Source organism: Dermochelys coriacea, chromosome 3, assembly GCF_009764565.3.
Source record: "Dermochelys coriacea isolate rDerCor1 chromosome 3, rDerCor1.pri.v4, whole genome shotgun sequence".
Taxonomy (NCBI): Eukaryota; Metazoa; Chordata; order Testudines; family Dermochelyidae; genus Dermochelys; species Dermochelys coriacea.
Window position 1 is genome coordinate 160,026,588 of NC_050070.1, and position 24,655 is coordinate 160,051,242.

General features: G+C 41.9%; 1 protein-coding gene and 1 long non-coding RNA gene across 8 annotated transcripts in view; one reads left to right on the forward strand and one right to left on the reverse strand.

Moving 5' to 3' along the window:
• Positions 1 to 7,630: 7,630 nt before the first annotated feature.
• Positions 7,631 to 14,770, reverse strand: LOC122459488. The gene is made up of 3 exons (XR_006280212.1): positions 14,318 to 14,770; positions 13,247 to 13,510; positions 7,631 to 7,697 (listed from the first exon to the last, which is right to left on the reverse strand). It is a non-coding gene; the product is annotated as an uncharacterized LOC122459488 (long non-coding RNA).
• TMEM63A (transmembrane protein 63A) overlaps positions 13,817 to 24,655 on the forward strand; it is a 39,479-nt gene continuing 28,640 nt past the window's right edge. The window contains exons 1-6 of one of the 7 annotated variants that reach the window (XM_043511673.1): positions 13,980 to 14,123; positions 15,927 to 16,177; positions 17,282 to 17,374; positions 18,001 to 18,278; positions 19,101 to 19,295; positions 24,463 to 24,542. In XM_043511673.1, coding sequence (XP_043367608.1) covers positions 19,113 to 19,295; positions 24,463 to 24,542 — 263 coding nt within the window. In that variant the 5' untranslated portion in view covers positions 13,980 to 14,123; positions 15,927 to 16,177; positions 17,282 to 17,374; positions 18,001 to 18,278; positions 19,101 to 19,112. Of the gene's footprint in view, positions 14,418 to 15,926; positions 16,178 to 17,281; positions 17,375 to 18,000; positions 18,279 to 19,100; positions 19,296 to 24,462; positions 24,543 to 24,655 lie in introns of all 7 variants that reach the window. The other 6 variants (XM_043511676.1, XM_038394194.2, XM_043511672.1 and 3 more) reach the window with 6 other exon arrangements.

The window sequence follows — 24,655 nt, forward strand, 5'->3', positions numbered from 1 at the left end:
TAGGCCACCAAAGAGCCATTAGAGAATAATAGCCTTTACTTATTATCAGCCTGGGCTGGATTGGAACCAGCAATCTACATCGGAGAAAGTCTTGTAGCCCAGGCCAGTCTCATAACTCATCAAGTCCTCCTTATAGACAAAACACCATATTCAGTCAGTGAAGCCCCTGAAATCAACGCAAGTTGTGCTCACTTATGCCAGAGACCAGGCATCTGTCCCACCAAGTAAAAAAAAATGTATATTTAACTAATGTAACCATAGCCACATTTCAATGTAAAAAAGGCTCTACAACTCATCTGACCTTGATCTCCAGGATATCATAAGCACTACCATGATAAAGGCAGTCACCCTTTAACTGTGCAGTCCAGATTACTCTGACATTCAGACTTGCTGAATTCACTACTTCTATACTCAGAGTTCTGCTTTTCCTTATGGACTTTCTCCAGTCAAATAACTCAGACAAGAGGTTAACTGTTATAGTCTGAATGGACAGAAATGTCTGGCCTCTTAATGTGCCACAGATCAGGTGATGCCAGCCAGGTCAGATGACTTGCTCACATTATTTTTGTTATCAGCATTTGCAAAGTGCCACAGTCCTGGCACAAAAGTCTCTCTATGTTATTTTTTCAGCAATAACAAACACAACTGTTTAAATATACAGCTTTTTCTCTTACTTCAGTGTCCTTGTCTTCAGCCATTCCCCGCCAGTCGGTAGCTGGAGAAGTTGTGTTTGGTACTGTGCTAGGCCAAAATACTGGTGAAAGCTATCAAATCAAATACATGTAATTTCTCAGTCATATGATCTTAAACAGTCTGCAGCATACCACAATATTACACATTGTTTTATGTCACTAACTGCTCTATGACTCAGGAACTCTTTCTGAGGATTCAGTTTTGCAGTTCTTATGACAATGGGAGTTTTGCTGAGCAGAAAGGCTGTGTAAGAACTGCAATACTGGCCCTAATTGTTACCTGTGTAGAGGGATTGGTTTGCAGGAGCCACTTACTTGTCTACTAAGCACACACTTAATTGCCTATATCTTAACAATGGGGATCCACTTTGTTTTTTCGAAAGAACGTAAGGCTGGTCTACACTTTAAAAGTTTCAGGGCATGTCTTCACTAGCCAATGTTAAGCAGCGGGCTGTGGCAGCACTTTAACGTGGCTGTGTAGTCGCGGCACTAAAACCACCTTCACAAGAGGAGTAGCTCCCAGCGCTGGTATACTATCTACACTACCACTTTACAGCGCTGAAACTTGCAGCACTCAGAGGGGTGTTTTTTCACACCCCTAAGCGAGAAAGTCACAGCACTGTAAATTGGCAGTGTAGACAAGGCCGTACAGTATAACTGTCAATTATGGATGTAATTTTTTTTGCTGGCATAGTTATGCCAGTAAAAACTCTAGCATAGATGCAGTTGAACTAATACAAAGGCGCTTTCTACTGGTATAACTTATTTGGGTTCCCAAATTGGGGCCTGGTCTATACTAGAAAATTTTACCAGGAAAGCTATGTTGGTTAGGAGTGTGAAAAAAACACACCCCTAACAGACACAGGTAAGCCAGCAAAAGCTCTCATATAGACACAGTTATACCAGTAAAAAAAGTCCTTTTGCCAGAATAGTTTATTCCATTTGGGGAACTAGTTTAAGCTATACCATCTAAAAAACTCTTTTGCTAATATAAGCTGCATCTCCTAGAGGAGTTTGCTGGTATAGTTCTTCCAGTATATCTATATTGACAAACCCTTTTAAGTGTAGAAAAGGCCTGGAATAAGCTATACCAGTATAAGCATTTCTACAGTGGTATAACACACGACTCTCTGCTAGGTGTCATTTAGTTCCATTAATACTGCAATGGCAGAACTTTTACAAAGCACGTGCTAATGAACAGGGAATAATTTACATTACCAAATTTACTAGGAGGTGTCTTCTCAGTAAGCAAAAAATACATATTAAAAGCTAAACTGAAGGAAATTTTAAGTGAGCGTCTTCCGCTAAACATCCGTGAGGATTCATGTGCAAATAACTTGCATTCTTTGGTAGAGTGTAAATAAGGAAAGAAGCAGTTCTTTGTGGTCATAACTGCAAAAGTCAGATCAAGAATATTGCAGAGGATGATGTAAGACTATAATATATATATATATAGAAAAGAAGATCTGAGACATACATGTGGCTATACATTACTAATGGTAACATCTGTTAGACTGTGGATTAGTTGTCCAAGGGAAATAATGGAAGAAGCTCCACTACTTGAGATATTTAAGACTTTCTGGGCAAAGCACTAGAAAGTATACTGGAGAAAACAAACCTACATTGGCAGGAAGGTGAGCTAAATTATGCTTATACATCTTTTCTCTGACATATGTGGCTATCGTAACTTATGTGACTATGTGTCGATAGGTTTTACATTGTGGGACCCAGATTGATTCAATACCAAAAAAATTACTTGTGCATGGCTTCTTTTCCTGTTCTTAACAGCACATTAGCTCCACAATCAAAAGAATGATGAAGTGGAGTTTTGAATGGATCCAGCAACAGTGCCAAACCTATGCGTCTGAGCCCTGGACAGACAGAGTAATACAGAGGAGGATTGCTTAAAAGGCTTTCAGAATGGATAGGGTTAAAGAGAGGTGAAATAGTCCTCTAATAAGTGAGCTGTAGCTCACGAAAGCTTATGCTCAAGTTAATTTGTTAGTCTCTAAGATGCCACAAGTACTCCTTTTCTTTTTGCGAATACAGACTAACATGGCTGCTACTCTGAAACCTGAGTCATACTGTATTAACTTGTGCATTGGTCAGTGATTTATTTTTCTTATTTTAGAGACAGCTTTTCTTTGCCATGAACTTGAAAGGATGCTGTCTGATTAAAAGGTCAGTAATTTTAAAAAATACCTTAAGTCTGTTAATAACATTTCAAATTATTAAAACTAAACCAATGTGTAAACATCTAATGTACTTTTTACTACGTATGCTGATTGTTTTCATTATACTTTTTACTCATCTTGGACAATGACAACTGTTTGGCCTGTTTCCCTTTTGTCCATATCTAGTTTCTTTTCCCTTTGTTCTGTAAAGCACCTATTTTTGGGCCTTGTACAAAAGTAAGTAATAAAATGAAATCCTAATATGAAGTTTTATTCTCTGGTTCTCATGTCCTAGAACAATGCTGCAATGTTTAGGCTGCAGAAGTTTCAGGAGAGTGTTTTTATCCAACAAATAACAACAATTGAAATGCTTTTCGTTGAAATAAAAATAAAATAAATTAATAAAAAACTCATGACAATATTTCTAGTAACTTTATAAATCTTTTTGATGAATCCTGCATTTTGGAGTCCTGATAGCCTTTTTCTGTTCTACTACTTAAAAGGAAAATCATAAAGAAAGAATTAAAATTCTTTATGCATTTGATTCTAAACGAGAACACAAAATAATATTTTATTTCAGGACATAGGTTAAATTGTGCAATTTCCTGCCATGTAACTACATCAGTGAAAACAAAGGGACTAAAACCCTGGATTTAACATGGTCCTTGCAAGGCCAAAAAATAAAGCTGTGCAACCCACACTAGACTTAATCCATTTAACATCCATACTACAGAGCCCAGGGACATGCATCTTACTCAATTGATTTTTAGAGGATGAACTAACCAGGCTTTGTCAGGTCCTTTGATGTGTGAAACACAAACATGCAAGCACGTCTGCTAATATTTTCTTACCTGACCATCTGCTTATACAAATGTATTAAATCAGCAGTGGCCAAAGTGCAGCCTGAAAGCAGAGAGTTCTACAGTGAAGCTGACTGCTGTCCTAATGCTTAGTCTTAATGTTCAGCCCCTGGAAACTATAGGTCCCTGCAGGAAATATCATCCATCCAATGCTGGAAACTGTGGGCTTCCCATGCAGCACCACTATAATAAAGATACTGTGGCAGTAATCTACTCCATTTTATGCAAACTTGTTGTGGCCCTCAGGTTTCTGGACAACTGCCAATCTAGTCTTGAGTAAAGGTGCTCCTGTAGCAAGTCATATGTATGGGGGAGATTTTCAAAGGCACAAAGGGGAGTTAGGTGCCCAATTCCCACTGACTGTCAATGAGAGTTGGGTACCTAACTCCCCTTTTGCTTTTTAAATCTCCCCCTAAAATTGCAAAATAAGTAGTAATAGCTCACTGTTCCCAAAGTCCGGAACAGCTCTGTTAGAGCTGGAAATTCATTATCGATTTTTTGCTGTGACCTATAGTTACACCTGTGAAACAGGCTACCAGGAGATAGTGACTTCAATAAGATCCAGATCTGGCAAATCCAATATGTATAAAATTTCAATTGACTTCAGCAGGAACTCCACATGCATCAGGTTTGCAAGATTAGGCCCCAAAAGTCTTCTTCAGTCTTTTCACAGCCTGATTCACTCTCAGCCCTTCAAGACAGTGCCAGCTCAGTTGTGATCTCATTATGGGCCTGGGTCAGGAAGGTACTTTAGCACATGTTGGTATATTGCACATAGGGACAATTACTTGTATCAGGGCTCATAGTCATCATACTAGATTATTAAATTCTCTACTTCTTGGGCTTCCCTTGAAATTGATCCAGAAACTGCAGTAGTTGCAGAATGCAGTTGCCTGCTTACTCCTTAATATAATTGCCTGGGTGTGGCAACTGCCCTCTATGAAATGCACTGGCTGCCACAAGTTTACTATTGATATATAAAACCCTAATCTAGGAGAAAGATTTTGTGAACCCATCTATCACCCTAAGGTACCCCCAAAGGACTGGTATCCTTTCTTGCCATTCCCAAGTATAATGGACAACTAGTTAACCAGTTAGAGACAAGGCCTTCTCACTGTTAGGGCCTAGCTCACTCATGAAACTCTCTCCCCCAGGTTGGCTATCAGAATCACACTGTGGGTGTTTTCACAATTTGCTTGAAGTCTTCCTGATTAGATAAATTTAATTATAACCAGTTAGCATCCTCTAGTACCATCTGCTCTTCTGAAGCAGAGTTGTGTAGCGTTGGGAATGGGAGTTTAGAAGATGTGGTCACTGTTCCCAGCTCTGTCAGGAAAAGACCTTGAGCAAATCATACAGGCCAAAATTAAGTCCTTATTATTTAGACACCTAAATGAGCAACCTGATTTTCAAAGTTGCTGAACAAACTCAGCTTTTGTTGACAAAGCTCTCTTAAGCAATGAACTCTAACAAGGTACAGCACACAAAGCATCCTGGTAAGCTAAGCAATATGCACCTTGCAAGCTGCTATTGCTTATTTATGAAAAAGATATTATTCTCCTCCATGAATTGACAGATGACCAGTGAGATGCTTGAGCTCAGCTTGCAATTACTGCATTCCATTTTCTTTCCCTTTATACAGAGCAGACCATACTACTGCTCCCAAACCAGACATGGATTGTAATCTGGTGAATTATGCTGCCTATGGCTGGAGGAGATGCATCAAACACATATGCACCCTTCCTTTATGTTCAGATGTGGGAGGAGGGAACAGAAAAGAGAGATATCCAGAGAAACAAGGATCACAGTAAAGGGAAAGAACAGGCAGGAGAAAGGAAGAATGAAACAGAAGGAGAGAATTCTATAAAATTGAGAGCAGGAATGAGAGAACAGAAGGGAAGTAACAAAAAAGACGAAAAAGGAGAGAACATTGGAAAGAGAAGAAGAGATATATACAAAAAGAAAAGGGGGGAGAGAGAAAGTAGACGTACTGACAGAAAGCAGAACACTACAGAGAAAAAAAATCTATTGAAAAACAATTCAATTTATGCTAGGTAATGACATGTATTTTTTAAAGCTGTATGTGGGTATGAGAATCACTGGACAGCCTTTGTTGTCTTTCCTTCTTTCTTCATTCTATGTTTCTCTTCCTCCTTTCCAAGGAAGTGAAGGTGTTAGTGAGTGCCCACCAGGGGCCTGAGCATCCTGTCAGTTGACTTCAGTGGGAGTAATCTATGCAACTGGTGGCTTGATGCCTGGGCCCCAAATATTTTGCTCATGCTTTAATAAAACCAAATCTCCTGTTCTGGGAGTGGGGAACATTCTGCTCCTGATGAAGGCACAATGCTCTCACTCAGACCTGTCTGCTTTTACAACTACACTATGTTTTCATATGTAAGGCATTCTTCATCCTGTCACCAGGAAGCCTGCTGCCAATCTGCCTGTGACACTCCTGGCATGTGTTCCTGGCACTCAGCTCCCTGGGTATGCTCAGTAGGATCATCCTGCTGTCATTAGTGGAGACCTCATACCACCTTCCTGAAGTAATGCATATGCGCAAAGCAACAAAGAGTTCCTGTTGCTGTGGGAACCATAACACTGAATTTCCTGGCTTTTGTACAATCAAAATCAGAATTTTACAGTTCAAGCCCATTTCTAATGGCCACATGGTAGGACTCTAAGTTAAATGAAATCTCACAGATACTATCTTTTACAAATCCATAAGCAATGCAGAACTTAACAAAATGTAGCAGTTTCATTTTGAGTTTTGTCCTTTCTCCTTTGGTTTGTATTAAGTTAAAATTCAAATCAAAGTTTGGTGAAATCCACACAGTCTGGACCCAACAAGTTTCTTCCCACTCCATAACCAAGGAAGAGTAGCAAAATCACTCTTAATTTTTGTCTAGGTAAGTTTTTGTTTTGTTTTTTGTTACATATAACTGTTTGGGTCTTTAAACGGAAGAATATATAGCTAAGCTGGCATAGGAAGTGTAGTGTAGACATAGCCATAATGGCTACATCAAATCCTTTAGCGTATTGAGAGGCTTGTAAAACAGATTGCTAGATGAAAGCAAGGATTAAGAGGTAGCAATGGGCCGTCAGGCTTGAAACCTGAATTAGATCCATTAAGATAGACTTGAATAGGCAGATGTGTAAGTAACAGGAGTCCAGGCATATGGGTCTCTTCAGTCAGAGAGCAGCAGTAATGAAAATTCCAAAACCACAGGGAGAGGTGCCATGCATGGTAAAACCTCAGACCACCTGCTGCCCAAGGTCCTGAGCATATCTGTGTTCGTGTTGGGAGTTCACCCATCGAGGAAAGTCCTGCTGTGAAGGATAAAGCCACAAGTGAGAGCTGAAGTTGAGCCAGAAGGCAGTTGTATAGAGAGTGGCCTTGATCAAGGATAGAAGCCACATAGGAAGAGAGTCACACATGTAACTGTAAATACTCGCACACTTGTTGAACAGGGTGCTAAAGAGCTGTCAAAGTGGATGGAGAACATCCAAAATAAAGTTAAGGTGGAAGGATTTCAAATTTTGTTGACCTGCTCCCCAGGTCCTACACTGGGATTCCATATGTCCCCAGCAGTGAAATTTAATGTTTGTTAACTAGTGGAAGGATGTGGCTTTTGTCACCAGAAGAACAGACAGTGTCAAACAAAAAACTGTTTACAAGAATGCTGCTTCTTGTGAAATGTGGTGAAATGTAGTGCTGCTGTTGAAATCAGAGATAAACAAAATCACACTACTTAGCTAAAAAGCCTGTCTAGACAGGGAAAGAAAGAAGCAAATGCAAAGGCTGTAAGTTACCAACCATTGTGAAAGAGAAAAAAAGTTATGTTACACATAAGCAAAAGGCACTAACCACAAGATCCAGTTCAATGTCAAGATAACTGAACATCACCTGTATTACACCACAAAATCAGATGTTCTAGCCAAAGTGAGGTTATGGGGGTCAAATCTTCTTAATCCTAAAAAAGACAAGAAAGAAGAGCACAAATCGTTTATGAAACCAGTAAAACAACCAACCAAACCGGTCTTGGTTTTGAGACTATGTAAAATACATACACTAAGGCCTTGCCTACTTGGGTATAATTTCCTAGAATAGCTATAGAGGAATATCTATTTGGCTATAGCTAGTCCAATATAATTTAGCTATTTCAGAATAACTCCTTCATATGGATACTCTATTCAGGAATAATATTATTTCAGAATAATTACTCCTTTTCCAAAGCAGAGTGATTATTCCAGAATAAATTCACTTTTATTTTGAAATAGTGTGTCCATACAGGGGAATTATTCCAGAATAGTTACTCCACTATAGCTCTGCCAGTCAATGTCCCCGTGTAGCCAAGACCTTCGATACCATAGCTATGGTTAAGGAGTCGGGAACCTAATTAAAAGAGAATACATACATTCAGGTAAATTTACCATTGGCATTAGTGGTTTAGAATAGAATTGTACCTGTTTACGTGAGCAGTGAATTTGACCCACTTGTCTTGGGGATGAGTTTTAAATTTGTAAAAATGTTTATGGCCAATTTCTAAATCCCCTAGAACAATCACTTACAATGGAGACCCTGGCTGACTTAATGCTGAAGCTCTATTTCAAAATTTCCCTGCCATGTGTCTTGTTACTGCAAATGATTTGGTGCTTTTTGTGGAGGAAGGGAGAAGGACGTCCAGGGATGGGGGGAACCATAGAACATTAAGTGAACTCATAGAACATATGCACTATGCTTCTGGCCTATTGTCTGGCAAGAATTTGTTTTCAAAAGAGGGAGGAGGTTCCTTTTGGGTAAAACAGATGACTGAGAGTCTAGAGTTCTGGGTTCCATCCCCAATTCTGTCACAGACAGCCTAAGTAATTTTTTGCAAGTCAGTTAAACTCTCTATGCCTCGTTTTCCCCATGTGCAAAATTGGAATGATACTTCTCTACCTTAGAGCTGTGTGGTGAGACTAAATTCATTAACATGTGCAAAGTGCTTTGAGAGCCTTGGATATAACAGTGCTAGAAGACGTAACTTATTAATATGTTTAATTAATGTAATTAATTACTATCAATATCAAACTTATTCTTGATTGATCTCTTTTAGAGTTTTGCACTGTATAGTATCTGAGCAGTTTCCACTTAATGAGATTGGAAATTGTAAAGTCTTTAGTGGCCTTCATGGACTCTCTGGCCTCTTCTGCCTTTTCAGTAGTAGAAAGCTCTTCTGGGTTTTTGTTAAAAGAAAAGGAGTACTTGTGGCACCTTAGAGACTAACAAATTTATTAGAGCATAAGCATAAGCTTTCGTGAGCTACAGCTCACTTCATCGGATGCATCCGATGAAGTGAGCTGTAGCTCACGAAAGCTTATGCTTATGCTCTAATAAATTTGTTAGTCTCTAAGGTGCCACAAGTACTCCTTTTCTTTTTGTGAATACAGACTAACACGGCTGCTACTCTGAAACTTGGGTTTTTGTTGTTGTTGTTGTTTTTTTGAGGGGTGGGGAGGAGAAATGTTGGCTTTTATTGTGAATTATGGAAGCACAAAATAATGAAATAACTAGTAAATGTTGAGTTACACTGTTATCATGCTGTAATTTATAAATGGCCAAGTGGTTAGAAAAACTTCCATTCCTTTTCATTCCTTATTTGAGATCTTGTGACCAAGATTCAGCACAGTGTAAAGTTTTTACAGCTAAGCTATAAATGGCTAAAATAAAGAGACCTAAGCTATTACTGTGTAATGCTATTGACTTCACTGATGCTATACAAGGGGTAAATTTGGTTCAAGGTGTTTTAAAGGAAATGCTGGCAGACTCCCAACTCCCACTCAAAGCATTTTGCTGCCCAAAACAAATTGGAAAAATACAACTCTTCACCCAACCCATGGTTACTCAAAGAATAAAGCCACTTAGCATTCTGCTGCTATAAGATGACAGACTCCTAGCTGCCATGATAGCAGTGCTAATACGCACCATTATGAAAAGGGAAGATGTAAGTGAAGGATAAATAATAGCAACATGTCCCAAAGGTACTATTATATAGGACTTTCCTCTCAAGTAATCATGATCACCCCAATGTTACTGATGGAAAAACAGGTTTCAGAGTAGCAGCCGTGTTAGTCTGTATTCGCAAAAAGAAAAGGAGTACTTGTGGCACCTTAGAGACTAACAAATTTATTAGAGCATAAGCTTTCGTGAGCTACAGCTCACTTGAAGTGAGCTGTAGCTCACGAAAGCTTATGCTCTAATAAATTTGTTAGTCTCTAAGGTGCCACAAGTACTCCTTTTCTTTTTGATGGAAAAACAAGAACATATAAGTTGTGGGGAATGATGTCCCCATTAAAAAAGTAATGGACAGTTTGGATCCACGCTGCCCTAAAATTAAGGGGTGTCTGGATCCAAGTTTTGGCTTGGGACCATCTCTAATTAAGAGATTTATCCAGATTACATATGCAGATTATGCAGTCAGTAAAGAACCAAGATAGAACCCAAGTCTCCTGACTCCATTTGCTGCTTTAATTGCTAGACCTCTTTCAATACACATTAAATGTAGTGCCTAAAATTCATGTGTGTGTCCCTTTAAATATATCTTAATCTACAGATATGGGTGTACAGTGTAATGATTACATAACTGCACCTTTATTTACTTAACTTTATTTTAGCTCACGTACAGTGATTAATCTTACGTGGAAGGCATGTGGCAAACACATATGTGTATCCAGCAATTACCATAAGAATTAGAGGTGGGGGAACAGCCCTCCTTCCTCTGCTAAAAGTGGAGTGTAGCCCTCCCTCTTCTCCCTGACTTGAAAAGAGGTCCTCCACAGTTCCTCCTCCTTGGCTGGAGCAAAGAGAGCTCCCCATCTTGTTTCAATCTATTTTAACCACTGAGTAGCTGGGAGCAGAATTAATCCCTATGTATACTGCAGTGGTGGTTCAGGAGATCCAGCCTCTGTTTCACATTCACTCCCCTGTGCTTCCCAGTTTTGTCTTCATATCTCTTTTCCTTTCCATTTTGGTTTATCCTCCTCCTGGTTAGCCCTTAGTTTGTCTCCTCCTAAACTAGACTGACAGTGTCCTATTTAACAACTGAGGGCTGCTCCTGCTGCACCTTTGATCAGCATTCTCCATTCTTGAAGTATGTGGGTAAAGTGGGGCCCAGAGCTCTGACCAGGAGAGCTATCCCCACTATCAGGCTCCTAACAATACCCATGTGCTCTAGTCTGGTCAGACGCAGGATGCTGGTCAGAGACACTGTAGGAGAGGTGGGGATTCAGAAAACAGTGCTTTCAGACCATGGGACAACTTGTTTAATTGTGGACTGCCCCCAGACAATTAGGAACATGTTCCCCTTCCACACAAAAATACACAAAAAAGAATAAAATTCATCAACCCCCTCCCAATATAGATTACTATGTATGTACCATTCTGAGCTGTTATTTTAACTAGTATGGATATCTTCCAGATGAAAAATCCATGTGGGAAAAGCTGCTACTGTGTTCAGTAGGGAGCTTCAAAGCAGGAGCGGGACTTCAGAGAGGCCATTCATGCTTCATCAAATGACCCAGCAGCCACAGCAAAAGACTGAGGGGCATTTGTTAAAGTGCCCTTCTTCAATGAGAAGTACAGCTAAGCAGGGGTACAATGATAAACATCAGAGGCAAATCTTGAGCTGACACCCGTAAGCAAAATGTAACTTCCTGAATTAGAAAGTGGCCAGCACATGTGTCATGGAATCCTAGTACCATGAGGGGTCTGTAAGAACTGCCAGTTATCCGAACTTTGATTTTCTGTCTCAGTCTCGAAAACGCAGCCCTTCTAGCAGCACCGCATCCCTTGACACCTGCAGGACATTCACTGAACACAGCCTCAGAAGGAAGAGCGCCCCCTACTGACTCGCAAGCACTCCTGCTTCCAGTTTGGCTGGTTTTCTGTGGTCCCATGACTGTTTGGAGATGCCAAAATGGGGTAATTGGAGTAGGCCCCAGGTTGTGATTTACCGTGAGAGCTGCAGCTCTCGGCCACAGCAGGTTTGCCGGTGGCATCAGAATCCTGGGCACTCTCAGTGGCAGAGAGAGTTGGCTTTGAAGTAAGCTCTCAGGAAGCAAATGCCTTATGAATCTGGTTCCTACAGGCTGTGTCTGCAGATGTGATAATCCTGGTAGGGAAATCTTAAGAAATTTGGAGGAAGATTGCAACTGTCTCATAGACTAACACATTCCAAGGCCAGAAAGGATCATTGTGATCATTTAGTCTGACCTCCTGTGTAACTCAGGCCATAAAACTTCTCCAAAATAATTCCTGTTTGAACTTCATCAGACCTTTTAAAAAAAATCCACTATTGATTTAAGAATTGCCAGTGATGGATGAACCACAACACTTGGTAAATTGTTCAGATGGTTAATTACTCTAACTGTTAAAAATTTACACTTTATTTACAGTGTGAATTTACCTTGCTTCAACTTCCGGATATTGGACTGTATTACTGTATACATTTGTCTGTTAGATGGAAGAGCCCATTATCAAAAGTTTGTTCCTCATGTAGGTACTTACAAAATATGATCAAGTCACCCCTTAAACTTCTGTTTGTTAAGATAAATAGATTGTGCTCTTTGCATCTTTCATCTAAGGCATGTTTTCTAGTCCAATAATCATTTTTGTGGCTCTCCTCTCCAACCTGCTCCATTGTATCAACATCCTTCTTGAACTGGGGACACCAGCACTGGACACAATATTCCAGTTGCAGTTGCACCAGTGCCAAATACAGAGGTAGATTCCCCTGTTTATGTACCCAAGGATAGTATTAGTCCTTTTGGCCAGCGTGTGGCATTGGGAGCTTATGTTCAGCTGATTATCCACTATGACCCCCAATTCTTTTTCAGATTCACTGCTTCCAGCATAGAATCCCGCATCCACTAAGTGTGGCCTACATTCTTTGTTCCTACGTCGTGTATGATTTCACATTTGGTGCTATTAAAATGCATGTTATTTGCTTGTGTCCATTTTACCAAGCAAATCAGATTATTCTTTATCAGTGACCTTCCAGCTTACTTACACACACCCCAATCTTTGTGTCATCTGCAAACTTTATCAGTGATGATTTTATATTTTTTTCAGTGTACAGCCAAGAACCAATCCCTGCAGGACCCCACTAAAAACAGACACCATTGATGATGATTCCCCATTTACATTTTGAGACCTGTCCCTTAGCCAGTTTTTAACGTTTGCCTATTATTCTGTATCATTCAAGTTTCTTCATCAAAACATCATATTGTACCAACCAACTCAAATGCCTTACAGTTGTCTAAGAGTATTATATCAACGTTATTACTTTTATGATTTTTATCAACCAAAATTCTAATCTCGTAAAAAAATGATACCTAGTTTGGGAAGATGTATTTTCTACAAACCCATGTTGACTGGCTTTAATTCTTTATTAATCTAGTCCCATATTAGCCACTCCATTATTTTGTCAAGGACTAATGTCAGGCTGACAGGCCTATAAACTACCCAGGTCATCCCATTTACCTTTTTAAAATACTGGCATAATATTAGTTTTCTTTCAGTGTTCTCAAACTTCCCCAGTGTTCTAAGAGTTATTGAAAATGAACAGTATTGGTCCTGGGAGTGTTTCAGTCAGCTCTTTTAAAACTCATGGTGCAAGTTACCAGGGTCTGCTGATTTAAGTATGTCCAACTTTAGAAGCCGCTGCTGTCCAACATCCTCTTGAGTTACTGTTGGAGTGGAAAGTGCTTAATCACCATGGTAAAACTGGACATCCTGTTTTTCTCCCTAATATGGAGCAGAAATATTTATTGAATACTTTTGCCTCTTCTGCAATATTCTCGACAATGCTACCATTTCAGCTTTGTGAAAACAACAAGGAACAAGAAATGCATGAGTGGGAGACAGAGAGGGTCCCTCACCAAAGGGGAAGACACAGAAGGAGTGGCGGGGGGCCACAGACAGGGCAGTGAGAGGGCAGCACAGCAGCAGGCAGGCGCCGGGGGGCCCAGGGCAGACTGTGGGGCACGGGGGGGGGGAGCGAGCACCAAGTGGCCCGTGGGGACGGGAAGGGCAGAAGGGCTCCGAGCAGACAGCGAGGTCTGGGGAGGGCACTAAGAAGTGGGCCGTGGGGAGCGCTCAGATGAGCACAGCGCGGGGGGGGGGGGCGGAGCAGGAGGGGCTCCAAGCGGGGCAGGCTGGCACCGGGCCGGCACTGACACACGGGCGGGCAATGGCCGGGCTCGGCGCCGCTGCTGTGGGCGGAGGCACATGCGCGGCTCCCGGTACTTGTTGATTTGACTTCGTTACTTTTGGGCCCCGGACGCCGCCCCCGCCCGGGGCAGGAGAAACTCGCCAGAGCGGCCGGAGACCGCGGGCGGGCAGCCAGGCGCCGCTGCAGGTAATGGGGCGGCGGCTGGGAAGCTCCCGGGGGCTGCTACGTTCTGTGCTGGGAGCTGCCAGCAGGAGCCCAGCTCCAGCTCCAGCTCCAGCTGGGGACGGTCTCGTCCCGGGCGGGCCGGCCGGTTTCCGGCCTTGCGAGCCGCCCCCCTAGCCCCCCCCAGCTTACGGGCGGGAGACCCCCTGAGCGCCTACCTACAACCCCGCGCCCTCCAAGCCCCCGAACCACTGGCTGCGGTGCTGCTGGCGCGTGGTGGCGGTGGCTGATCAAAGCCAGAAGAAGAGTTTTTCTGCAGTAAGTTCCTGCTTGAGACCCAGGGCCAGCCGCTCCCCAGGCCCTGTTCCTGGTTGTTACCAGCCGCCCATTACGTGTGCTGAGAGCCCACCACCATGCCTTGCTTGGACCCTCTCTCCGGCCCAGGGGGAGCCGGTGGAGGACGGTGGCCCTCTTTCCACTGGATTGTGCAGATCAGGAGCAAAGGGGCCTGTGGACAGAGTATGGGGTTAGGAGCTAGGAATCCCTGAGCACTAATCTGCCTCTGCCATTGACCTGCTTTGTGATCTTGGGCAAGACCTTTCATCTCTCTGTAGCCTCTGTTTTCCCATTTGTAAAATGGGGACAGTAATATGCTTACTTCCCAGGAGTGTTGTGTAGATTAACTGGTCAACATACAGCACTTTGGAGAAGCTCTTTAGTATTATCAATGTATACTCAGAGTGTGTGTGTGTGTTCACACCATTTTAACAAGCTTTTTTTGTGAAATTCTGTGGCTCTCAAGTAGTGTATGTATAATGAGCCATTTTTGTAGAAGTCAGTCTCTGGGTATAGTCCTATTCCCTGTATAGGAAATAAAGCCCCTGGAAACTACAACTACTTCTAGCTGGGCAGACACCAAATTTGCTGTTCTTCCTCTGCTGCTTCTGGTCATGTATTGGGGAGTTTTGTGTTTTTTCCATTGCTGCTGAACTCCACCAACAATCAGCTCCACGTCATCTGGCAAGGCAGGTAAAGGTAGCTGTATTAGTCTCAGGATGTTAGAGACACCAGGTGAGTGAAGTAATATCTTTTATTGGGCCAACTTCTCTTGGTGAGAGAGACAAACTTTCGAGACACACAAAGCTCTTCTTTGTAGTCAGCTCTGTGTGGCTCGAAAGCTTATCTATCTCACCAACAGAAGTTGATCCAATAAAAGATATTACCTCATCCACTTTGTCTCTCTAGGGCAGGTAAAAGCATAAGGAAATATTAGCAATGTGTTTGGTTTTTTGACACACAGAAAAACGTATGCAAATATACATACTTTTCGTTGCTTATGCAGCCACTCGTCATGGCAGAAAACTTGGGCTCTCCTGGTAAAAACACAGCATCATTGGACTTGATTGACTGGCTACCAATCTGGCTCCCTACTGCCCTCTGCAGGAGATGGTCTCAGTGGGCTTGTCTTCATTGCATAGTTGATTGGAGTTGCAGTGGCCCCAGCTCGAGGCCCAGCCACACAAAAACCCTTACTTTGAAGATAGTGGTGCTTTTGACTCAAGTTGATTGGCGTAGCAGAGGGCATGGGCTAATGTTCAAGTTAGTGCAATTTGTCAGCGGCTAACATGACCGTTCTGTAGTGTGGACCCAGGCTAGCTCCCCTCTAGTTCCGCGGTGCCCAGAAAGGACAGACAAGTTTACCATAATTCACTGGGGCTGAGGTGCTTAGGCCTACTTGCAGCTTGGGGCAGAGGCAGCCCTGTCAGTCACCAGCCACAGGGGAATGCCCCGCCCCCTGCAGTTCCTTCCAGTTTTCTGTCTCCACAGAGGTTGGCAGGAGGCCTCTCCAGCCCGCCCCGCCCTGCCCCAGGTTTTCAGAGGAAGACTCCAGCTTTCTAGTTCTAATCGCTGGCGAGCCATTTGTATCTGGAACTGTCCATCAAATCCCCAGCCACGACCGGGGCTGTGTTTGCCTTTTGGGGAGATTGCCCCCTCGGTTTTGCTTTCCCTGCTGTGGCATTGGAGTGGCTGGTGCCCCGACAGGCTTCGGGCAGAGAGCTAGGCCGAGAAAGCCAGAGGTAAAAGGAAAGGTCTGCGTCTCCTGCTCCCCACCCAGCTCCATGGGCAGAGGGCAGTTTTCTCCTCACAGTGCAGGTTGTGTGGGGTTGTCTCAGTCCCCACTTCCTGGGGTAGGACAGGAGAGGCTGATTTTGCTGGGCAAGGTGCAGGCACCATCTCAGTAGCCCATTCCCGATGGGATTGCCTTGCCCGGGCAGAAAAGGAGGTAGGCAAGACTGAGAAGCTAGCAAAAGGTGCAGAAACTGAAGTACTTCTGAGCCGCTGCTGCCAGCCCCCTCTCTCTAGAACCCAGTGGACTCAGAGTCTGACAGATTAGCAGAGATTCCCAGTGAAAATAAGAGATGGTGCCTAAACCTCTATGAGCCTGCACCAGCAATCCCATTCCCCATACAAGGTCACAAACCTCATTCTGATCTTTGCAGCAGTACCCCCAATGGAATCCCTGTGGGAGGTGCCATTATATTTGTCATCTCCATTGGTCTTCCTTCTAGCTACTGTTTCCAAACAGGCAAGTTTTCCGGTGTGGTTGCGATCTGTGATGAGACCTACTGTCGTATTTTAATTTAGACAGGTACTCTTCACGGTTGCCGTAGCACTCGTTCCCAAAACAAATTTTAAAAATGCTCTAACTTCCTTCTGTCAAGCATCCAATCCCAATTTGTAGGAGCATGGACAATCTCGTGGCAGAAAACTCATGTTTCCTGTGATGAGACCAGCTAGATGGCTACCTTACAGTTTTTTAACATAATTTAAAATGTAAAATGTAAAAATTAAAAATCTGAATAAATGTGTTAAGCTATATAACTGCTTAAATAAATGTATATAGATATAGTATATCTTCCTGGTTAGTGTAAAAAAAAAAAAAAAAAAAAAAAAAAAAAAAGTGGTATGTAATGTGGTGTAAAGGCTATATTTAGTTGCAGATCAACTAGATTTAATGGTTACCAACCAGTTAAAATCAGCCTTACTTTAGAAAAATAACTAAAGTACAAATGCAAAACAGTGTTAAAAATGATTATTTAAATCAAGGTTTCTGGCTTGCTGATTTAATTCATGATTAAAATTAGTGATGTAAATCACTTTGATCTCTTAAATCAATCCAGCCTGTCTCCTGTGCCATGACAGTGTTACACTCTGACTTGAATTCTTAAGGCTACTCAAGACCACATTTATGTATTTGATGATCCGGAACAGAGGTAATCGCGTCTCTCTCTGTTGAAGACACCACTCCACTGTGATGGACTGAGGGCCTACAAACTCCAATAGAGAATTACTAGAAATAGGGCCTAAAAGTCACTTGTTCTGAAATGTTGTACATTCTACTGTCTGCCTGACAGTATCTTGCAGACCATCTGTAGCTCATGGGTCAGGCGATAGTACTAATGTTTAAAGTTATAAGGGGGTACTGGGAGGCTCTGAGTATTGATATTGTGCTATAGAGACTTTCACCTTTTGGCCACCAGTATAAATTCATACCAGTTTGTAATGACCTAAAAATCATTACAAGTTGAATGTTGTTAAAGGGACTGTATGCAGTGATTTTGGAGGTCCCCATCAAGGACCTACTGGACACAGACGCACATTTAAAAAATAAAAAAAATCAGCATAACGGGTAACATCCCAAAGAATGTTTCCTTCAGGCCAGGGTGGAGTATATAGCTAAGACAGAGGAGGAAGATTGCATTGCCTCTGCTCATGCTGTATTTGCTATATAGAGAAAACTGAAGTCTTCTCTAGCATTGTTAAGCCAAGACCTTTCACCAGCACTAAACAAAGAAAAGGAAGGGGGGGGAAAGGAATAATTTCTGTTTGTTTCTTTCAGCATCCAGAGCAGTGTTTTCTTTGTCAAATCTGGGAAATACTTTTGTGAGAAGTATATGCTTGCAATTGGATGTACTGGATGTCACCGTCCTCAGCACGGGTTCAGAGACTTGCAATCTTTGCTCCCAAGAAATTGAGCTCTCTAGGGTGTATTCTCCCTATGAATTTGTCATTTACAGACACCTTCCATATGATATTCTTTTATTCCAAGTAATTGAGAGCTCTGGGAATCAGGTTTAGAAGATTTGAGAAGGCACTTTAAAAACAGCAAATCCAGAAGTAAGTGAGCGATTTCTTCCGCTTGTAAAGACACCTTTGTATGACTGGAATAATTTTGCCATTTTCCATATGTTGCTAAGTTAACTGAGCAGTTTAATTCATACTTGAACAAAAGTAGAGAGCTAGGAAACGTGCACAGTTCTTTCTTATTAGATATTGAATATCTAACACTTTACCCTGTCAGCCAACAATCTCTAACTTCTTTAAAAACACTGATGCCTGTTGTAGGTTTGTTTTGTGGATTTTTTTGCAATTTATAGTCAGTTTTATTAAGTTCCAAGGCATTTACATTTGATAAGTCTAAAATTCACAGTCTCGTATGTCTATGAGTCCTCAATAGAAGACAAAGTCCTTCAAACCATCATTGATCATTGGAATAGCTAACTTCCTATGTCACTCCAGGGATCAGAGCTCAAATACTTAGTAGTTTTAATATTCTAGATGGAAGAATAGCAAAATTTACACATTGGTCTCATGCAACCTTCCTTAGATTGCACTTGTATTTTAAGCATTTGAGCTTTGATGCCTGGTCTCTAAGAGGCCTATGTTTTGTTAGATGTTTAGAGTACATTGATAGAAATCCTGCACCAAAGAATATTTTGGTAACAGATGCTGCTCAGTGGAGTTATTGTGAAATCTTTTCTCAGTGGTCGTTGGGGATGATGGTAAAATATTCATTCCGTATGAGGACACTTCCTTTTGAATCTTTCTGCACTGGGATGTTCCTATTTTGGATGCTTGTTCTGTTTACACAATTCGCTAATATGGGTCTCCTGACCCATTAGGCAGCCTGTTAATGTGACTTCTCACTTACTTTTTCAGAGGAGACACAAGATGTTTCCTTTCCTGTTTCTGGACGTTGGACATTCCCATCTAGCCTACTTCCGGAGTAGAAATAGATCCGTCTTGTCAGATAAGACTTACTGCTACAGCACTGCACAGGGCAGTACTGTGCTCCAAGGAATAACTTTTGGTGGAATCCCTACTGTCCTGCTGCTTGATGTTACTTGCTTTTTGGTAAGCTTTCTTTTTAACTCTTGCAGCTGTAATACTTCTGGTCTGTCCAGAAGCTCAGTGTTGTCTAGAATACTCTCGCTGTCTGATGGGAATTTAGTAACGAGGAATTTGTTTCCCAGAATCTTTAGAACAGAAATATTTTAGGAGGTTGCTAGAGAGACAGGACTGCAAGCTGGCCTCATAAGTTTCATTTGTCCTGCTTTTTGCTCTTCTGAACCACCTTTCATCAGGGAACTCCAAAGCTCTTCACAAATATTAATGAATTAAGCTTCACAATAGTCATGTGATGGGATTCTGATCGGTAGGTACAGAGGGGCTAAGGGACTTGCCACGGTTATGCACTAAGTCAATGGTAGTACCAGGAATAACACTGTAGGCTACTGGTTCTATGCCTTAGCCACAAGAACATCCTTCTTCGCTATTGGTCATTCTTATGTGATATGAGGGTCAGCTAGCATTTGAAGATTTCTCAAGAAAGGAAAGCTAATGCTGAATACTGTTACTGTATTAAGGAAAAACTTCCTAATGGTGAGATCTATTAGATGGTGAAATAGTCTCCTAAAGGAACCAGAAGGTGGAAATACTATCACTTTAGACCCTTCAAATTAGAGTGTACAAAGCAGTGGAGGAAATAACGTACAGAACAATCTGGACTAGAAGAAGGAGGAACAAGATGACAAGTCACGGGCCTAGAATTTCAAAGAGAGGTCTAAAATACAATTGGGAAGAAATTTCCGTGAACATCTACATATGATTTACTGCATACAACTATTTAGTTTGCACTCAAGTGTAGGTGTGCAGATGTTCACATCTTTGTACATGCAAATAGACCTCTTCCTACTAAAAAGTTGGCCCAATAGCTCACTTAATCTCATATTACTATGACATGAGACTGACTGAATGGCCTCTGCCATAGCCAGAACTCAGGAAGCACCTCTTCCTATTTTACAGTGACTAAGTTGTTAATTTGTCAGTATATGTCTTTAGTTTTGTTCAACAATCTTGAGCCTGAACAACTCAGATTCATTCAGAGGAATTAATAGTAACTATATTCAGTGCATTATGGATTAGGAATTTAGAAAAAAATTAATGCGTGTTCTCGTTGTGAGGCTTGTCACTGCTGTGCCCCTGATGAATGAAGACCACTGTTGCCAATGCTGGGACCAGAGATGATTTAAAAATCATGTCTGGGGTTTTTCTTTTAAAAAAAGAATCAGTTTTTTAATTTAAATCATCATTTATTTACTGATTACTAGCTTTTTACTTTCTTCCTATTTTATAGCTTTTAAATTGCTAAAGTAGGTATTTTGTTCCTGTTTAACTAGTTTCCTAATTGTTAGTAGAATTTCAGATTTTACCTAATTTTTTTTTCTGTTAAGAAATATACTTAAAATGCTCATCTATGCTGAAAAACTGACACCCAGGGCTCATTGGCATCCTTACTATGAGAACAGCACATAATTGAAACACAGTTGATTGCAATACTTTGTAGGCCAGTGGTCATCAACTGGTCAGTCACGATTGACTGGTCAGTCACGATTGACTGTTCGATCCAAGAGGATCTCCCAGCTGATTGTGATCTCTGGGGGTGCAACATGGCTGCTGCAAAGGCAGGCTCCCTGGCCCCATGCCACTCCCGGAAGCGGCCAGTGTGGCCCTGGGGCCGGGAGGGGGCAGTGGTCTCCCTCTGCGTGCTGCTCCTGTTTGCGAGCACTGCCCCTGCAACTCCCATTGGCCGGGAATGGGGAGCTGTGGCCATGTGAAGCCCCCAGGGGCTGCAGGGCCATGTTGCTCCCTTCTGGGAGCGGCGTGGGGCTGGGGCAGGCAGGGAGCCTGCTTTAGCCTTGCTGCATTGCTTACCGGGAACAACCCAAGGTAAGTGCTGCCCGGCGGGAGGCAGCACCCCAGGCCCCTCCCAGACCCAGCACCCCAAACCCTCTCCGGCACTCCAACCCCTTGCCCCAGCCCTGAGCCCCCTCTTTGAGCCAGCACCCCATAACCCCTCCTGCACCATCATTCTGCCCCAGCCCTGACCCCCCCCAGCCAGCACCCTTGTACCCCCTTCTATACCCCAACACTCTGCCGCAGCCAGGAACCCTCTCCTGCACCCAAACTCCCTCCTAGAGCTTGCCTCCCAACCCCCTGCCCCAGCCCTGAGCCCGCACCCCCTCCCCAACCCCTACCCCTACCCCAGCCTGGTGAAAGTGAGTGAGGGTGGGGGAGAGCGAGCAACGGGGGCAAGTGAGCAAGGGGGGCGGGATGATGGAGTGAGTGGGGCGGGGCCTTGGGGAAGGGGCGGGGTAGATCCTGGGTTACCCTTAAATTAAAAAAGTGATCTTGGGCATAAAAAGACCATTATTTGGAGACCACTACTGCAGGCTATTTGCTAACCAGCACCATCTTCCAATCTGTTGAGCTTCCTCTAGTCAAGAAAGCTTAAATGCTTTAACCTGGCTGCACTTCTCCATTAGGGTTTGCAGTGTGAAATCATTGGGACTTGTGCTCCTAAATCAGTGGGACTTGTGCTCCTAAGTCACTTGGTTGCTTTTGAAAATGCTGCCCATAGGTGCCAAAATATTTTTGAAAATTTTGATGTATTTTTCACAATAACATTTTGAATGGATTAGAAGTCTAAATAACTTTTTATTGTTACACTGAAGGAGTTTTGAAGTGCTTGATGTTATGCCACTAAAAAGTTTTTAATAAAAATAAAATGTTAGCTCCTTATGCCACAAACGCTTATGTACATGCTTAACCTTAAGCACAAGAATAATTCCACTGGAAATCAGTGAGACTAATTTGTATGAGTAAAATTATATTCCTGCTTAAATATTTGCAGAATCTGGGCCTTAACTTTCAATATTTTGTTTTTTGTTTATAGAAGTTTTATAGAACTCAAATATGATACCCTACCAAAAATGCAATAACATTTTTAAAACAAACCAACCAGTGTTACAATTCAATTTATTCCGCATTTTAATCTAAAATTGCAATGGCAAAAATTTCCAAATTTAGTCTTAAAAAACCTCACCCTGATTTAAATAAGTGGATTAAAAATAATAAAGTGATTTATATCACTCCACACTGGCTGTGACTCCTTTCATTTGTCACTTGTAGTGGCATGTCTAATATTTTATAAATGTTTCCCAGATGATGACTGTTGGAAATAGAGGAGGATGGGCTGAGACAGAAACTTGTGGGTGCAAGTTCCACACTCTAGCATCCTTGTCCACTGATGAAAAGCTGCTACCTCCTTTGTCCTCACCATGTTCCTGTTGGGATAATCTGGTCAAGGATAATGGGGGTCAGTGGCTACAGTTCTTAATGCTTGACTTGCATCACTCTGTGGCGGGCTGCGCTCCGCCCCACCCCCAAGCTAAGATCATTGCTGCTTGAAAAGACACAACCTAGCCTGTCCCCAACCAAGAAGGAGAGCTCCAGATCTGCTTTGGAAAGTGGCAAAGTAGATTAGAACATCAATGAAGAGCTCCCTAGGATTGACCTAAAACACTGTTGTCCTTTCACCTTGTCCAAAGAAGGAGCGTAATTTTTGTTGACTGCATGCTGAGTTTCATGTAAGAGCCTCTGATAAGAAATAAGCAGAATTGTAAGGGATTTTAACTCTATTATTTCTGTAGGTTTGTTTGGGAACAAGTTTTCCAGTGCAAGTTAACAGCCAGTTTGTTGAACACAGAGGATCAAATGCATCTCTGATGAATCTCCAGTGAAGGCTAAGGATATACACCAGGGATGAATTTGGCTAAAATATCTTAAACAGTTTTAAGCCACCAGGAAAAGAAATTTAAAACCAGAAACAGACTTGATAATTGAGGTTCCTAGTAGTAAAGTGAGAATCAAGGAATCATCCAATTACTGAGTTTAGGAAACTGTACTGAAGAGTAGTCCAAACTTTGCTCATCTGAAGGCCATGCTGGCAATTGTTTAGGAGCCCAGAGGACACCCCTAACTTGTTTAAAATAAAACACAATGGAACAACTAGTGGCCATCTTCATTTTCAATATGGAGACACAGTCCAATGTGCAATGCTGTGCTTGAGTGCCAGTTTGAATGTGAAATACTTAATCCTGGACTTGTCCTTATTAAAGAGGAAGGTGACTGTGAGCCACACTGTAGAATTCTGTGCTGGCCATTTTTTGGGTACAGTTGTACTTCATACTGACACTTGACTTATAAAATGTTGGATGTTTGCTTTTGGGCTGCTTTCCATAGGGGACAGGGAGGTATCTTCTCCCTCCATGAACAGCATTGCACAGTGAGCCAGGCACATTGTGGAGCATTTTTGCTTTTCTCCAACTATCACTTATTTGCCTCTGGATGCCAGACTTGAAAGTCCAATGGTCTGAATTCATCTGACAAATCCTGTGTTCCTCTGTTTGTGACAAAGAGATGTTTGCAGACTTCTTTTAATAAGGACTCCATCACCTATCTGATTGCCTCTTTTTTTTTTATTCAAAAGTTCTCTGTAAATCTATGAAATATGGCTTGTTTTCTAACTTGCATGGTCTTAATTGTTTGTCTTGCTACAAAGGAGTTAATTTAAGGGCAGGATTTAAAAAGGGCCTTGGTGATGGCTTTTATGAGCCATAAAAATGATTGTAATTATCTACACTGAGGATGTAAGCAGATTTCAAGCTTTACCTGCAGAAGGACTTGCTCCCACCACAACTATCTGCATCACTATAAAACTTGCCAGTATGAAGCGTTCATCATACATTTGGGCACTGTTAAATAATAGTAATGGTCCATTATGAAAGTTTTAGCTTCTTCTGAAACATTTAGTTGTAATATACTGATTAATGTGCATGTATGCTACTGCCTGCCACTGGATTGTATCCAAACTGTTCCTAGTCTATCATAAACATTAATACAAGTCTAGTTAAGAGATTTTTCTTTAGCTAAAATTTCAGGCCTGTGTTATGAGAGCAGGAGGACTGGAATCCTAGGTCTGCTGACTCTGTAGTCTCAAACAAACTGGTTTGTGGCATTGTGGCCACTTGATCTCTTACCCAGTACGGGTTAGTCCCAGAGATGGGATACCAGCTTTGATGGACCACTGGCTTAATCTGATATAGTAAAGTCTATGTTTCTAAGAAAGGTATTTTCAGTTTCAAAATTGAAATCAAGGATTTTTATTTCTATTTTCTAGATTTTAATATTAGCGTTTTCCATTATAAGGAAGAGATTCTGGGACTATGGTCGCCTTGCCTTGATGTCAGAAACTGAAAGGTAAAATGATGCACAGCCAAGTCCTCTTTGTTGAAACTTGTTGGATATAGAATTAAGTAAGATAAATGGGATTTTAGGTAACTGAACTTTGCGTAAATAAGGTGTTACTGTAA